This window comes from Sturnus vulgaris, chromosome Z (assembly GCF_052056855.1).
Source record: "Sturnus vulgaris isolate bStuVul1 chromosome Z, bStuVul1.hap1, whole genome shotgun sequence".
NCBI classification, from domain to species: Eukaryota; Metazoa; Chordata; class Aves; order Passeriformes; family Sturnidae; genus Sturnus; species Sturnus vulgaris.
In genome coordinates this window covers 54,163,033-54,180,120 of record NC_142283.1, presented here as the reverse complement: position 1 = coordinate 54,180,120, position 17,088 = coordinate 54,163,033, and the positions used below count along the sequence as shown (strand labels likewise).

At 39.9% G+C, this 17,088-nt stretch overlaps 1 protein-coding gene across 1 annotated transcript; it reads left to right on the top strand.

Moving 5' to 3' along the window:
• The first annotated feature begins 1,877 nt into the window (after nucleotides 1–1,877).
• KCNV2 (potassium voltage-gated channel modifier subfamily V member 2) lies at nucleotides 1,878–7,126 on the top strand. The gene is made up of 2 exons (XM_014880805.2): nucleotides 1,878–3,317; nucleotides 6,727–7,126. Exons 1-2 carry the CDS (start codon nucleotides 1,878–1,880, stop codon nucleotides 7,000–7,002), a joined length of 1,716 nt encoding a protein of 571 aa, XP_014736291.1. The 3' UTR covers nucleotides 7,003–7,126.
• Nucleotides 7,127–17,088: the final 9,962 nt, after the last annotated feature.

Here is a 17,088-nt window from a genome sequence, read left to right as displayed (position 1 = left end):
ATTCAAGGATTTTCAGTACTAAAATGATGGTGTTGTGAACTACCTTTTTGTAGCATCTGAATTAGTTTTCTTAGGAGAAAGAAACAGCTTTGAAACTTGACAGAGATTTGCATGAAGGTTGGTATGCAAAGGACTCACCATGGTCAGGTTTAATGCTCAAAGCAAAATGCAAACCAGGTTGGTATCTCTAAAGAGGTACTGACGATCCCTATTAATAGGGGCCTTGCCTCCTTTGCATCAAGAAAGAGAACTGGCAGGGGAGACAAACTCTCTTTCAAGCAGAGTTAATTATGAATTACAAATAATTTATGCCTTAAACAGTGTGACTCAAAGAAACCTTGAATAGTTTAGTGGGATCCACTCACTAGAAAACAGATTGAGACCAAAAGTATTGTAAAATGCTCAGCTATGGCATCTTCCATTTTGTCAAGAACTAGTAAATATAAATACAAAAGCTACAACTGGAGGTAAGGATACAGGAAAAAAGACATTCTTATAGCAACAGCGATTGTTCCACATAGGACACTACCAAAACAAAAGTACTGGGGTCTGCAGATGCAAGAACATGAGACCAATGCAGAAGAACAGGAGTCTGAGGACAATAAAGTGAAAACACTGCTGCAGTGCTCTGGGATACGCTGTCCCAGCAGCCTGTGTGAAAGGGAGCTGGGAGCAGAAGGCAGGCTACAGAATTGCAGGTGGGAAGCCTTCCAGACTAGCAAGGGTGTTGCCAAAGCTAGTAGTTTTCCAGTGCCTTGTCTCTTCCTGCACCAGCCTGGGTACAGGTGGAATAATGAGCTGCTGCTTAGGAGTCATAAGCCAGGTGCTAAAAGCATGCACAGGGAACCAGCATTTTGTTGTGTGCATCTTTTGCTTTACAGGAGCTCCAGCTTAGCTGAAGTGTTCTCAGTGACAAAGCGAAGTAACATGGTTTTTTGGGATGCTCGTTGTTACAGGAATCCCTGGTGCCAGCTCAACTGGAGCTATCCAAACACAAGGAAAGCATTTCTCCTGTCCTTCTAGCTACCCTCTGCAGCTTTATACTACTCTAACACTATCTGCAAAAAAACAAGAGCAGCTTTATGCTGTTTCTCAGGAGCTAATGAAGAGTTTGAAGCTGAAAACCCCTTCACACCCCTGTCCTTTGCTTCCACTGTGCATTAGACCTGCACTTCCAGAGTACATCCAAAACTTCAGGCACAGACTGAAATATTCCTTAGCTCTTAACCAAATGGAGGTATTCTAACTGTGAATAAAATTAAATTACTTTTATTTGCTCACCTTTTGAAAACATTTTGAGAGCTACTCCTACCCTTTATCTGTATATCAATTATTAATGATTTTCATTAAAGAAAACCAAGCCATGCTACACTCATGAGGATGAAAAAAATTTGTAATGCTCTTTTTCTCTCTGCCCCTCATACATTTTTATTTGAGATTATTTTTAATCCAGATATACTTGAAATAGGAAAATGTATGGGTTTTATTAGCAATAAAACTTTAGGGGATTTCCCCCCCTACTGATTTTTCATAATTTTATGGATCCATAATCATTCACGTCACAGCCTAAGGGAAACGAGGCTTGAACAGGATAATAGCCCTTAAATCCTCTCCTCTAAGCACTCAGATCTTTGCTGTCAGCAAGATTAAAACGGTCAACAGCAGTCTTCATGTGTCTATATCCCACACAGAGCTTTCACAACAACTGGAGTGGTGGCTGGCAGGGAGAAATATGCAGAACCACTGCTGTGCCTGATACTTCTGAGATAAAGAGAGAAGAAAACCAGGTTGTCAGTTTTTTGCAGTGTTGAAAAGGACTGGTGTTAACTGCTTGATCGGGTGAATGAAAAGAAGGCAGAAGAGTAAGGAATAATATTATGTTGCAGTTTAACAGGCAGCAAGAGTTTTCTTTCCTAAAACATAAAGGCAGAGAGATGGAAGCCCCAAACATCCTCCTACAGCCCAGCAAGGGGAAAGAAAAGGAAGTCGTTCATGTAGACAAGCAGAGTGGTTCCTCTGCCACCGCTTCCTCGAATGCCCAGCCCCTACTGCAACTAGGACCTGAGGGGAATTACAACTATTATGTGGATGATGAAGATGAGGAAGATGAAGAGAAAGAGCAAGAAAACTGGCCACAAGAAGATGCATTTAAAGGAGAAGACAAGGCCTCATCATTTATTCCTTGTTCCCCTGCTCTTTCCCCCAGAGCCCCGGCCACAGCATCTGTTCCATCCGTGCTGAACATCAATGTTGGTGGCCAAAGTTACCGCCTCACCTACCAGGCAGTGGCTATCTATCCCAAGACCCGCCTGGGCCGCCTGGCTACCTCCACGGACCGTCGTTGCCAGCTGGGCCTGTGCGATGACTACGCTGCCCAGGTTGATGAGTATTTCTTTGACCGGGACCCAGCTGTTTTCCAGCTGGTGTACAACTTCTATGCCTCAGGAGTGCTGCGGGTGAGGGACGAGCTGTGCCCCCGCAGCTTCCTGGAGGAGCTGAGCTACTGGGGCGTGCGTCTCAAATACACACCCCGCTGCTGCCGCATCTGCTTCGAGGAGCGCCGGGACGAGCTGAGTGAGCAGCTGAAGGTCCAGCGGGAGCTGCGCTCCCAGGCAGAGGCTGAGGAGAACGAGCAGCTCTTCCACCACATGCGCTACTACGGTCCCCAGCGCTGGCGCCTCTGGAACCTCATGGAGAAACCCTTCTCCTCTGTCACTGCCAAAGTGATGGCAGTGGCGTCCAGCTTCTTCGTGCTCATCTCCGTAGTGGCCCTGGCACTCAACACAGTAGAGGAGATGCAGCAGGTAGACTGGAAGAGTGGGGATAGTCGGCCTGTCTTGGAGCATGTTGAGACCCTGTGCATTGCGTTCTTCACACTGGAGTACCTGCTGCGCTTGGTCTCTACCCCAGACCTGCGCCGCTTTGCCAGCAGTGCCCTCAATGCAGTAGACCTCATTGCCATCCTGCCCCTCTATCTGCAGCTGCTGCTTGAATGCTTTACTGATGATGACCAGCCCCGGGGTCGGGGCTCCCAGCACGAGCACGATATTGAGAAGGTGGGACGGGTGAGCAAGGTAGGACAAGTGCTTCGCATCATGCGCCTCATGCGCATCTTCCGCATCCTCAAGCTGGCCCGCCACTCCACAGGGCTGCGTGCCTTTGGCTTTACCTTGCGCCAGTGCTACCAGCAGGTGGGCTGCCTTTTGCTCTTCATTGCTATGGGCATCTTTGCCTTCTCTGCCATGGTCTACACAGTGGAGCACGATGTCTCCAGTACCAACTTCACCAGCATTCCCCATGCTTGGTGGTGGGCTGCCGTAAGTAAACACATCTTACCTTGCTGGGTAGCCAGAGACCCTCCCTTCCTCCCCCTCCCCTTCCTTGCTGGAGTTGCTGACAGATTTGAAAACAACAGGCTCAGATCAGTGAACATCTGCTGTGAATTCTGAGCTTACAGGACATATGCGCACGCACAGACACACACACATGCACTCATTCACCTCTCTGTAATCTTAAATCAAGGCATAATCTGGCAGGCGGTCTTGAAATTCCCATATCTCCAAATGGAGACAATATTTTTACCTTTAGAGAAGAACTAGGTAAACACACAGGATAAAAAAGCATTTCCCAATTTACTGCCATTGTCACTGCTGCAATAGAGGAAAAAATGTCTGCATTAGGCTATGTAGTTACAGGGTTTTCCTTGTTATTCTATGCATAGATCTTTGGCAACCCGTGATAAAACTGCAAGATTGTAAGACATAGTTTATCAGCTACAGTCAGATCATTCAAACTTAAAAAACAAAAGCTGTCCCAGAACTCTGACTGTTAAAAATCCATTAGGACCAACAGTTGTTTTACACAAGAGATTGCATTCTGCTGTGCTGCAGATGTATGTATTTATAGCTTCCTAAATGAAACCAGTGGGTATCTAGACATTGTCAATGCCAAGGGAAGGCACAGGACCCACATCTTGGCCATCCATAACCCTAAGGCTTGTCCTAGGCCATTGTCACATACATTTTGTTTTGCAGTAGCTGATGCCAGCCTGCATCGTCCATTTTCATGTGGGGGCCCAGGAGCACTTCTGACCCCTGGGCATGGCTATGGGTCTGGCTCTGTACCAATCACTTCCCCAGAGAAAGAAGCCCATGCAAATAGACTGGATAGGAGTTAGCATATCTCATGCTGGTTGATCAGCACAGGCACTGGATGCACCAAGCTGCATCTGGGGCCCAATGAATAGTAATCCCAACCCATTCAAGGTCACTTCTCCTGGCCAGCCGTCCTGGAGCCCAAGGTCTGCACTTCTGGTTTAGCCATGGACAATGAGATGTGGTGGTTTACCACACATTTGCAGTGATTTAGCACATGGCAGAAAAAAAGCCTTACTGACAAGCATAGATGCACACGTTTATATGTGCACATGCGAATGTGTAACTATGCCAAATATCCTTTAAGACTGACGGTGGAAGGATGGAAAAATCAGTAAATAAAGGAAAGAGTCCTGTAATGTGATCTTCACAGATCGTCCATAAGTGATATGCAAAGGCTATGAAAATATTGGTGATTCATACATTGCTAAAATATATTTTGTTTTCTGAACATGCAGGTTATATGCAAAGTCTTCAGGGCTCATTTTTGTAAACTGGTGACACCATAATCATTTAGATGTTCCTAATAAACTTACATGGCCAGGTGAAAAAGGCCTATTTAGCTGAGCAATTCTAGCTGTCTTTAAAACAGGCAATTTTAAATTGTCTTCAAAACAGAAGCTGTATCATGCACATTGCAACTCCAAAGCATAAAACACTTTTAAAAATCCAATTTGTTCTTTAAGACTGTAAAGTAAAATATCTAGATTATTCAAATTTTATAAAAATCCAACAGTATTCACCATCTCACACATACAGGAGAAGAAGCATCCCTCCTAAATTGTTACAGACAATGCATAAGACTATGGCAGTGGTACAGAACTTATCACAGGATAACGTTTTTGTCCTGGCTGGTAGAGATAAACATCTTGCCTTCATCTCAGTATTTATTTTTGGAGATATTTATCCTGTATTATCATTCAAATCCAGTGACTTAATTTCCATTAAACTGAATCACTAATCCTTTTTATTCCAGAGGAAGCACCAGGTGCATCCTAAAAATGTACTCACCCAGTGTTGTCTCATGTATTCTAGCGTTTTCTTCATTTAAAATATCATTCTATTTACCATTTTAGAGGGTGGCAAACTCTACACAGTGACCTTCTAAAGACTTATTTCCGTGCTAAAGCCACAAGGGCATTACAGTAAAAGTCCTATTGTCTGTGGCTTTTTTTTTGTCAGAGTTTTAGGTTACTGTTTAACAGATTCACACAGTGTGTTGAGACATTGTGAAAAAAATTAAATAAAATTCACTGGCTGAAAAAGATCCCTTGCACAGACTAGAAAGTGAGAGGTGACAGAAACATGCAAGTTTTACCTGCCAGGAAAAAAAGTAAGTTATATTTACAAAGTGTAAAATTTATAAATCATTAAGATGTGTACAGTGAAACTATTGGAAGTTATCTTATGTTGACTGTTTGAGAGTATATCTTTCAAATGTAGCATCCCCATAATCGAACATCAATTCATTTTTTACCTGAATTTTACAATGGAAGTATTTCAGTACTTGGTGTAGCACTGGACCCATAACACAGTTCCCTCATATATCCACAGGCTAGAAAGAGAAAATTATACTGGCTGAGAACAAAACTGTGAAGGTATGTGCACAATGAACTGGCAAAGTGTTCAGATTTATATAAAACAAATAAACTAAACACCATCATTCTCAACAAAAACCCAGAAACTAACAAGGCAAAATCGAAACAAATCGAACAGCCAAAGCTTAAACATTTTAAACAACCCCTAAATCCTTCTTCGAAAGGAAATTCAGCAAAAATTACCCAGCTGTGTACTTATTTAACACTATAACTATACATGTTGCAACCATACACTGCAAGCAAAAACTTCCAGGCTACATTTCCTTGTAGGTATGTAATTATTAAAGGGGATTTTATCTAGAAACTTGGAAGTCCTGGATAATTTCTTCCTGTAATGCAAATAGGAAAATTCATTTCATAACTGAAGGTTTTCATATGTTTTTCACTAGTTCCTAATATATATATATGACAAATTAAGGCAAAATTCAATATGCAACCCACAGAATAAGTCCCAAATACGGGGCTTTATCAGCACAGTGGATTTAGAAATAGGACATCTGTTCCAAGTGACATGATGAGGGAGCAGGGTTGCAGCTATCAGTGGATTTGCATGGTCAGGGAGTTACATCTCTCCTCTCCCTACAGCCAAGCAAACTCACCTTCTGGACAGGCTGGTGTGGAAATTGTCTGGGAATTCCTTCTGCAGGGCAAAAATCTAAAAATCCTCCTGAAAGGTGTTAAATCATTGTCTTTCTTTACTTCATGAGAGGGATTTTATTTTTAAATTAGGGATATTTTGCATAAGATAGCTAATACATACCAAAAAAACCCAAAACAAACAAAAAAATCCCCCAAACCCCCAACAAACAAACAAACAAACAAACAACAAGCACACAAAAGCATCACAGAGTATTTTTTTCAGATTTAAAATGCGAAGTACAAGAGAGTTAACTTTAACATTGTCTCTGATGGGTGAACATATCTGTCTATGTATTTCTTCTCAGCTAATAAGCTGTGTGTTGGTTTGCCTGTAGGTCAGCATCTCTACAGTGGGATATGGAGATATGTGTCCAGAAACTCACCTTGGACGCCTGTTTGCTTTCCTCTGCATTGCTTTTGGAATAATCCTGAATGGCATGCCCATCTCCATCCTCTACAATAAATTCTCAGACTATTACAGCAAGCTGAAGGCCTATGAGTACACAGCTCTCAAGAAAGAAAGAGGGAAGGTCGACTTCACACGGAGAGCCATGAGGAAAATATCTGAGTGCTGTGGAGAGGGTGCATCCCACCCTTTGTCACAGCAATGATAGCTTGTGCTTTGGATATTGAGGAGCAACCAAGAAGCTGGAGAGAAAGAGGAAAAATAAATCAGCCAAAAGATAAACAAAAAGGTCCAAAAGTAACAAAAGTAGAGGGTGAAATCTGTTTTGAAGGGGGTTGTTTTCAAAACTAAAAAGGCTCAGATTAAAACAACAGATTTTTTTTAAACTCTGAGAGCCTGTGAGCAGCACTTAAGTGCTCATTGACTCTCTGAAATTACTTCCTTCAGATTAAACACTCTGAATAAGTCCCACATGAAGATTGTACCTCCGGCTACTGATTAGATTGACAGTAAAGACCCACCATAATTGTACAAACTGAAAACAAACTGCTGGCATTAAGGGTCACCTTACCTCTGTCAAGGCAGTGTCAAAAATCAAACAAACAGAATACCCAATATACTGACTGCATCACTTAAATTGGTATTGCATCAGTTTTCAAATGGAGGAAAATGGCCTCGAGCACTTACCTAAATATTAGCAGCAGCTATACTCCTTAAAATATCAGCCTCTGTTTCTATTGCCAGATAGCTATGCTTCATTTTTCCAATTTTATTTTTCAAATGCAGTCCTGCAAATGAGCTGTCCTATCTTCAAGCCTAGTCAAGTAATGCACTGCTTTCAGCATTTCCCACTCTCCACCTCTGTAGTAATCTTTCAGTATGACAAGAACTAGCAAAGAATTCTGGAGTCTGAGTTGATAAATCTCATTGATCAAATCTGAAAACATTTCCAAACCAAATCTTTTTTTAGATATAGGATTAAGTGATAATTTAATTTGCAGTATTTAATGTATCTACTTATTGGATTGTTAGAATAATAGACTGGTCAAGGAACATAAGTATTAGAGCAGTATTTAAAAAATAATCAAAGGAAATATGATTCCTTTGGGTAATGGCTAGTAACTCTTAAGGACCGTACCAAGGATCTTATCAGCATTTAACTGTAATGAATTTTAAATATAATTTAAAATCAAGATAATTTATATTATGTGATACATACAGCCATTAGGAACACAGTTCTAACACCTTAGCTCACCCTCAGGAGTACCTTATGTCTTAAGATTACTGTGTCTTCTTGCACAGTTGAAGGGGATTTCTCTCATGTGTCTAAACTCATCCCAACAATTAAATAACAAATAAAACCAACAATAATTAAATGGAATTGCAGTTTTATGTATTACTTCAGAGACCATCAGGAATATTTTTTTTACATAAGAGTAGTCATACCAATTTAGAAACAGTAATCTGAATAACAGATCTGAAAGAAAAAATATTTTATTGATAATCAGATGCAAAGACCTTAAAGAAAGAAAATGTAATGAAGATCAACAGTAACAGTGCACTGATATGACCCATGGCTGTTACTCAGCAGCACTCCTGCTGCAGGGCATCTTGATGACAGAGATGCATTTCAAAACTCTTGAACTCTCACATTGTGTCTGTGCTGCCCTGATGAATGCAAATGGCTGCATTAAGATCTCAGGGCCACATGGGACACAATGGTGTGAAGCTCACTCTGGGACAGCTGAGGGTGAAAATGTTCATTAGTTTTGACACATCCATGCGAATTGTGTCAAGCATGGGGACATTTCTCCTTTCAGTGGTGAGAAGGTAATTAGTAACCAACTTGCTCTTCTCATTCTCTACCTCCAGACAAACGTATCATAAGCCCATCTGTCATTTTGTTCTTTAGGAATGACAGTCAGAACACAGTGTGCTGATCAGCTCTGTTAAAAGCTAAACCATGTCTTTAAGGCACAGCTGAGCCCTGGGAGTTCAATGTGATAGATGTTTGCTGTTCTGGACTGCACACAATGCAGCAGCACAATCCTGGCACTCACTGAGAAGAATAGCTGCTTTGCTTTAGCTCTAGGAAATTTGCATAGCCCTTCTGCACAGCAACAACAGGACAAGAAGCTTCCAGGAACCACAGGAAATCTCTGACTGCAGTTCAGTGAGGTGACAAGTTACAAGCATGTAAAAACACAACTATGCTTTATTTTCAACATGCGAATTGAGTTAGACACATTAAAAGGACTTAAAAACTGGTGATTACTGAATTTTCCAAAATATAGGTCGCTGTAAACCAATTTCTTTGCTGAAGGAATTCATACTTGCATGACCATGCAGATGGGACACAGATGCTCAGCCTTGCATGGCAGGCTCAGCAGCTACTTGTCACCTACAGAAATCCAGAGTCTGAGCACTAACTGCTGAGATTGGGCTTTGTCACAGCCTCAGACCTGAGAAAGATCACTAGTCTTGTTTTCCACCCCATTTGACTCACCTGCAGGACCTATTCAAGCAGATATTTTTGAAGACATATGATGAAATAGATTTTCCACACCAAACATGAGCAGAAGAAAAAGGAGTCTTGGCTTTTAATTAGGAGTCAGAATTGAATGTCCTTGGCAAATTCTTTATCTTTATTTTTTATTCTTTATTCAGTAAGATTTCAATGCACAAATCAGTACTGCTCTAACTGTTCAAATGCAGCTTGAAGAGGGTGTCTTGCACCCCTCTAATTGAATCTGTTCCACTGTGCACTAGGTCAGTAATAATCCACAAGGTGACAGTAAAAGGAAGACCATAGAGTTCTGTGTTTCCAGCACTTAGCTGTGTGGAAAAGAGGGTGTCACAGACTCTACTTCAATAAAGAGCTATGAAAGTACCCTGACACAGCAGCAAAGTCTTCCCAAACACCCAGTCTCCTCTGTCCCAAGCAATCTTTCGCTGAGGGCTTTCGTTTAGAAGGAATCCAGAGTCTCCACACTCTACAGCCACATGAAGGTAAAACTCTTACTTAGAGTACCTCACAGGCTAATGGCTATGGGCCAAAACACTGCCAGACATAAAGGAGAGTGATTTCTGTCCCTTTAGAAGCACAAGACATTGTGACCACCAGGTCCCTTTTGGGTGCCCTGAGCACCAAGGCCATCACACTTCAGGCACCTCAGCTTACCTAGTAGCTGCTGCACTCTTTTCTCTCAATGCACTTTGCCCCCTCATCCCTCACCCAGCCCCACCATCTCACAGATGGCAGCTTTGATACCACCTTGACTACTCTGTGCACTGACTCAGCACACAAATGTGACTCTTTGGGGGAGTGGGGATAGATTCTCACTTGGCTCACGACCAAGCTAAGTGCGGAGAGCTCTGACTAGCACTAGAGCTGGCACAAGGCACATATGAGAAGTGTGCAGTCCAGAGGACACATTCTGGCAGTGAAACACTAAGCATAAGGCTACAAAAAGTTGCTGCATCTTGTTTTGCAATACCTGTCACCCCTGCTCGGCAGCACTGAGGAGGTGAATTGGAGCTTAGTGGAGTAAAGCACTTTCCAGACAATTAGAAGTTAGTGCTTGGTAGGTTTTTTCCCAAAGATTTGTCATTTTCTTTTCTGGATTTTCTGCCTTAACTATTGGCTTAACTATTATTATTATTTTAGGGGTGACAAGCATAAGTCTGTGCATTTCAATAGCAAAGATTATGCCGAAATTTGAGGAACCATTATAGGAGCCAGACAGTGCCTGTACTGCTCAAGGCTCTGTCAGTGCCACCACTTTCTACACTATTCGTGTAGATAGGAACTAGCAAGATCCTCCCACAAATCCTCTTCTGCTCCAATCATACAAAGTGGATCTCCAGCCAGCTCAGAGCAAGGAACAAATTCATATTACCACAGAACAAACTTCTGAGAACCTGCAGAAAGCTGTGGAAACCTGTATCAGCTGGTTTTGAAAGAGGATGAAGCATTTTTGCCTTCTTTTATTTTTCTTCTTCTTCTTTTTTTTTTTTTTGACACAATGTTTCCCCCAGAAGACTCAGTTAATTTATTGTGCCACATCCACAAAGACTTTCAGTGGCATCACTATCCCTAAATTTCTCAAAGGAAACAGTCAAGTGGTAGACATGATGACATCCAAAAACAACACAGCAGAATTATGATTGTCTTGGTTACTTGCATTCCACAGGGCTTTGGCAATCAAAAGGTTTTGAAATAACACATCAAGGGAAAACATGCTTAAACACAACAAAGATGGGCAATACTATTAAAGATAAAGTAGACTGTCTTGTTTTATGAGATGCTAATTTGGCATAACTAAGATTTTGGGGAAACAGGGTGGAGAATTCTCAAACCACTGAGAAATTAGAAATCTCTCTAAATATGACCATGCTAAAGTCTTCTATTTTAACTAATTGCGGATACTAATGAGATACAGAGGGAGAAGGAAAATACATTCTATCATTATGTTTCACTACAGACTTGCAAACATGGTGCATCTGTAAGACAAAGAAACAGTTTATCTGGATTGCCTGGCTTCATATTAGAACAGCTAAGCATTGTTTCTTCTTCTTAATTTAGTCCTGGGAATTGTTGGGGAAAAGAGGAATGAAAAAGAGAAGTAAAAAGAAAAAAAAAACAAACAAAAAAGAAAGAAAGAAAAGATAAGATAGTTTTTTGGTTTTTTTTAAATATGGGTGGGGGTAGTAGAAATGTAGGGTTTGTCCTTGCATGAGAGAGTGGAAAGAATTCCAGTTAGAATATGCTCCTGCACAAATCCTGTCGTAGAAGAACATCACTTTTTCAGTGCAGTTCAGGAGCTGTTTGCTTTTCTCATTCAGAAAGATAGCACTTGAAGGGGTAGCTACAGTACACCACAGATTAATAAGCATCTGGTACTATTCCCAGGTTTCCAATGGAAATAACAATATTCAGTCTTTAAATATTGTAAGCAAACTAGGTAAAATTTTTTAAATAGTAATTAGGAAAACTTCAAGGTTTTTTGATGAAATACAATTACTATCAATAAGATTAAGAAACAAAAATCATCACTGCTTCAAAAAATAGCTTCAACTGTTTAGACCGTTCTGGTTTTATGTCATGCAAAAATATGCTTATCGACTATTACAAAACTTTTATTGACTTCTTTGTTCAGTAGTATAAAAATTACATGCCTTTTGACTGTAATCCAGTCCTTTATCTAGGACTAAAATAGGGAAAGGTCAGAGGTAGAAGTTTTTTTATGTACCTAGATAATTTAATGGAAATAAGCTGCGAAAAATTGAAGCTTTCAAGTCCTGAGATAATCATGGTTTTTAAATAAAACTTGTCAGTGTCTAGTTCTACTCTAAAAAATTACTCCGTACTGTCATTCAAATTCCTGAAGTGGATTTGCTCGATTTATAAGCAGAAGAATTTGACATCATTAGTAACCAGATAAGCAAGTACCATACTTTAAAGCCAGTCTTTTGCCACCACTTAATAACTGTTCTTCAGGCCACCATGTTCACTCTTTCCTTCACCAGTTTTGGCAGGGGCTGGGGAGGGGGAGACAGGAACACCGATGATAACACACGACAACCAACAACACAACAAAGAAGCAAAAAATTCCCCAAACCAGTATGTTGCAGAAGTTCAGGGAAATTCAGGAAATCACAGGTAGGTCGTGACAGCACCTTCCACTGTGGTGGGGGCCCTGTTTAGGGCAGGACAAAGTAGCTGGGTGGGTCTCCCTGTGGGAAGAACAGCTCCTGGCATGGAATATTGTTCACTGCTGCCGCACAGAGGTTATAGGCTGCCAGACTCCCCTTTTCCTGAACAGTATCTGGTGCCTGTTACCTGCCAGGATAGCCAGCTGTGCTTGCATCTTCCTCAAGCAGTCTACCAAAAACCTGAGATCTTGTCACTAAGTGTTTACAGTAATGTAAAAGTTCAACCATTTTAAATTCATTTGCAGAGAAATAATTCAGACATGTCTCAAACATCTTTAATTGGTATGGTCTATTTTTTTTACTGTCCACTATCAAAAGATATAGAATTTGAAAGAGGTTCTGAATCTAAATATTTTTATCTGTTTAGATAAACAGAGGAAAAAATATATAAAAATTGAAAAGGCCTGTGTAAAAAAACGGGTGGCATCGATTTGTGAAACAGCCTCAGAAAGCATTTCAACTGTAGGAACAACTGCCTTGAAAACTGGGGCTATCACCATGCTGTGAAGATGACTTCATTGCAAGTGTTGTGTCAGCTGATGTCCATCTCACCATAGCCTGGGAACAGAAACTTTATCAACCACAACACACTGAACCAATTCTCATATTATCTTACTATTCTTCTCCCCAAAAAATGTTTGCTCAGAGATGCTTATAATTTAGTCAATCATTAAAATAACAAACCCTCGTTTGTTTCTTTCTTTTCCTTTTTTTTTTTTTTTTTGTTGTTTGGTTGGTTGGTTTGGTTTTTGGTTTTGGTTTTTTGGTTTTTTTTTTTGGTTTTTTTTGTTGTTGTTGTTGTTGTTGTAGTTGTTGTTGTTGTTGTTGTTGTTTTTTGGTTGGTTGGTTTGGTTTGGTTTGGTGGCAGTGGTGATGGTTAGCTGTTTTAAATCAGTTTTCTTTCTTTCCTCACAAGTCTTATTTGTATCCATTTTGCAAATGGAAAAAACTTTTTGATGACTTTTTAATTCAATGCTTATCGCACCTACTTGTCCATGTATTTATACCCAGAGGCCCTGTAGGCTCCTTTCTCTACACATTTTATTTTTGGTTTTAAATTCTAACAAAAGATGTAATCCATCTAGACACACTCTAGGTAGAGCACAGACCAATAAGATACCTGAATGGCAGGCAGAACCAGCTGTGGGGAGGACAGTGGAAATCAGAGAATCTGTAGGATTTTTGCATTGTGTAAAACGTAAGTGTACTTGTAAAACACATTCTGATTGAAAGACACATAAATATAGCAATTAAAACCATCTTCCACGACAGAAGATGACAAGATGGTTAAATCCACTCCAGACAATATAGCTCTTGACAGAACTTCAATACAACTACTGCAAGAGAAAAATCACAAAGGTATATGATGTTTAGGGCATATGCAAGGAATTAATTACTGCTGGTAACTGTGTTTAAACTCACATATTTTCCGGTTTTCCAGCCATCAGTGACTTTCCCTGCCCTCAGTCCCTCCAGAGAGAACAGTGTGTAACTGCTGGCTACTTTTATTCTACAGTAAAATCGGTTAGATGTTCTGTATACATTTACAAATCATGTCAAGGAAAACTTGAACGGCTGAAATTTAGACTTGTGGGAATGAGAGAAAAGATGGAGGACCCACTATGATAGCTTAATTAGTGCTTCCTAATCAGCAATGATTTCCAGGAATATCTGTTCCTCTTTTATTAGATGGTTAACACAAAGTATTTACTATTTATAGATATTTTAAAAGGTTTCAATCTTAAAAGTACAGGATCTTATAAGAAGACAGAAAACCATAGAATGGTCTTTAAACAACAAAAAACTTACGAAAAGATAAAAAAGTGCAATTTACTCAATGGTGAATATAAGGGAGCAACTCAAAACAATAGTTTTAAACCCCAAGCAGAAAACAAGGAAACTGATGGAAGAATAATACAGTTAAGAGTAAATTAACTCTGGTGTTTTCACAAAGCAGCTGAGCAGTGTGATACACACTGAGGCAAAATGGATGGGTTTTGGCAGTAATCTTGCACTTGATAATGCCAAATGTTAAATGGGAAGTACAGATTTCTTCCAAGAAATCAGAAGGAAATATGTCTTGATTAATGCAAGGAACTCTTGCATGAACCTGTTTTAAAGATGTAAGAAATTAAAAAGCCCCCACTTTTAAAATTTGATTACTACAGTTTAATTTTTTAGACATAACATAGGAATAAAGAGAACACATGCCATAAATACCAAGTGGTGTGCATATGTGGACATGGCCTTGTGTCCATTCTGACAGTCTACAACCCAACTAGACAAGAGATGGACAGGACTAAGCAAGAAAGTCTCAGCTTATGGGTCACAGTCTGCCTGCAATGTGTATACTGTCCCCAAACATTCCTCCTTTATTTCCAGCTAAGTCAATCACTCTGCATTTTCTGCTGATCCCATTTTTTCCTCAGTTCTGCACTCAGAAACAAAGTCACTGTATACTTTTTTTGTTTTAGAAGATAAGGTAAGTTGGTGGAATCAGTGGGAAAGTAAAACACTGCATGCTCTTGCTAGATTCTGTTGTCAGCAGCAAAGGGGAAGGCTGATTCTTTTGTACCTTAAACCAAGAGCTACTAAGGTGCAACTGCACTCATTTGTATGCTCTTATTTCCAAGGTAATGGAAAATACACTGTTACACAGTAATACACATCAGTACCAAGGAAATGGGTCTTCTGTCCTCTAAGAACAAAAATTAAAACAATCATTACCACCTTTTCTGTCCTAGCACTCACAATGGTGGTTCACCCTCCAACTTCTGCTAAGTAAGGTGAGAGTTGTTGGCTGGTCACAAGAGATAGGCATTTCACCTCAGGAAAATGGCTTTAAAACAAATGCCCCATAACGGCTGGCAAAGCCTTTCTTTTAAGCAAGTAGCAGACAAAAAATGCACTTGCAGCCTGTACACTTCCATTGTTTTCTTGGCAATAAAAAAATTACTACAAGCTGTATTAAGATGCTGGCAGTAATTTGAGCACTTTGGATAACCTAAAGTAGGCAAAAAAATACATATTGAACAAAGTAAAAAGCATATGCTTTTTAAAACTCTCGAATCAAGAAAAAATCACAATTATTTCAGAATCTTTCAAAAATTTACTTCTCTGCCTTCACACAGCCACAGAGACCCATGGCAGACTGGGACAGATACGGCACTTCATCCAATCAGATTCTTCACTGGGAAAAACCAGCCAACTCCTTGACATAGCTTAAGCCATTGAAACAAACTTTCATATTCCATACAACCTGCTTTTCCTCTCCTTCCATTTAGGCTATTCCAGAATTTTCAATTCACATTAAAGACACACCTTAACAGTAAAATTTATGTTCTATCTTTGGTAGGAAAACAGTGGCAACTATAGCATTACCTTAACTGATGTCTACTTAATGGAAGCAGGCATTTCTCAGCTTGTAGTAAGGAAAACTAACAGCCAGTCACTCCAAATTACTACACATAACTTAAAATAAATGATGTATGCAGACTCAAAAATGCAAATAAACTGCCTGGTACACATCCAGCTAAAGCAACCGTAATTAAAGCACACAATCAAAGCATCAGATCAGATTCATGTAAGCACAGATTCTTACACGGCTTTTTGCTGTTCAGTTTATTAGCATCTTCTCTAGCTATGACTTACTTTCATTCCTCCCTGTAATCCTCGATTGGAAGTATGTCTGTGCAGATTGTAAGTATTAGTTCCCCTTAATAACCCAAAAATTGAGAAGGGTTGTACCAGATTTTCCTCTCCCTGTTTTATTTTACCATTAATTATTCAGTCACAAATCTGTTGCATACTTCATTCAGGTTGGCTTTTTGGCAGTAACTGAGACTTCTTTAGAAACAGTTCACTGCAATTTAAATTCATTATCTGCTGCTAATTAAACGGATCTGTTTTATTGTCACAAAAGAAAATCGTGTTACAGAAGCTAATGAGATCCAATCTTCAGTAACTGAGAGGATGTTTACAAGCAGGAACACTTAACGCCATTGCCAATCAGATGCTGGGATTAAGTACATTTTCTAGGTGTGTACGTGTAAATAGTTCAAAGCAGTGAAATGCACTCTTTCATCTTTATAAATAATCTCTTGCTTTTCACTGATCCTGTCCGGGGGCAGTATTTGTTAGTTCACAAAAACCCACAAAATACTCAAATAGGCAAATTCATAATAACAAATAAATCATAAACCAAATTGTAATTTGTAGTTTACTTAGGCTACTTGGGCAGTACATAAACGTTACAGTTATGAAAATGGTTTCTAACATTGTTTGTTTATTTGCTGTTGTTTATTATCTGTTGATTTACTGATATTTTGCTGACTGTGCTCTCCTCTAATTCCACCTAAGTTTATGAGTTGGTGTAAATATTTAAAGGTTAATCCCAATTAGGCCTGCTTGGCCCTGGCATTAAATGGTCCTGCTTGTAAACGCATCCTCTCAGCTACTGAAGATTGCAGCTCACTAGTAACATGCTCGCCTGTAACACGGTTTTCTTTTGTGACAATAAACCAGATTGTTTTAATTAGCAACAGATATTAAATTTAAATGGTACTGAACTGTTATT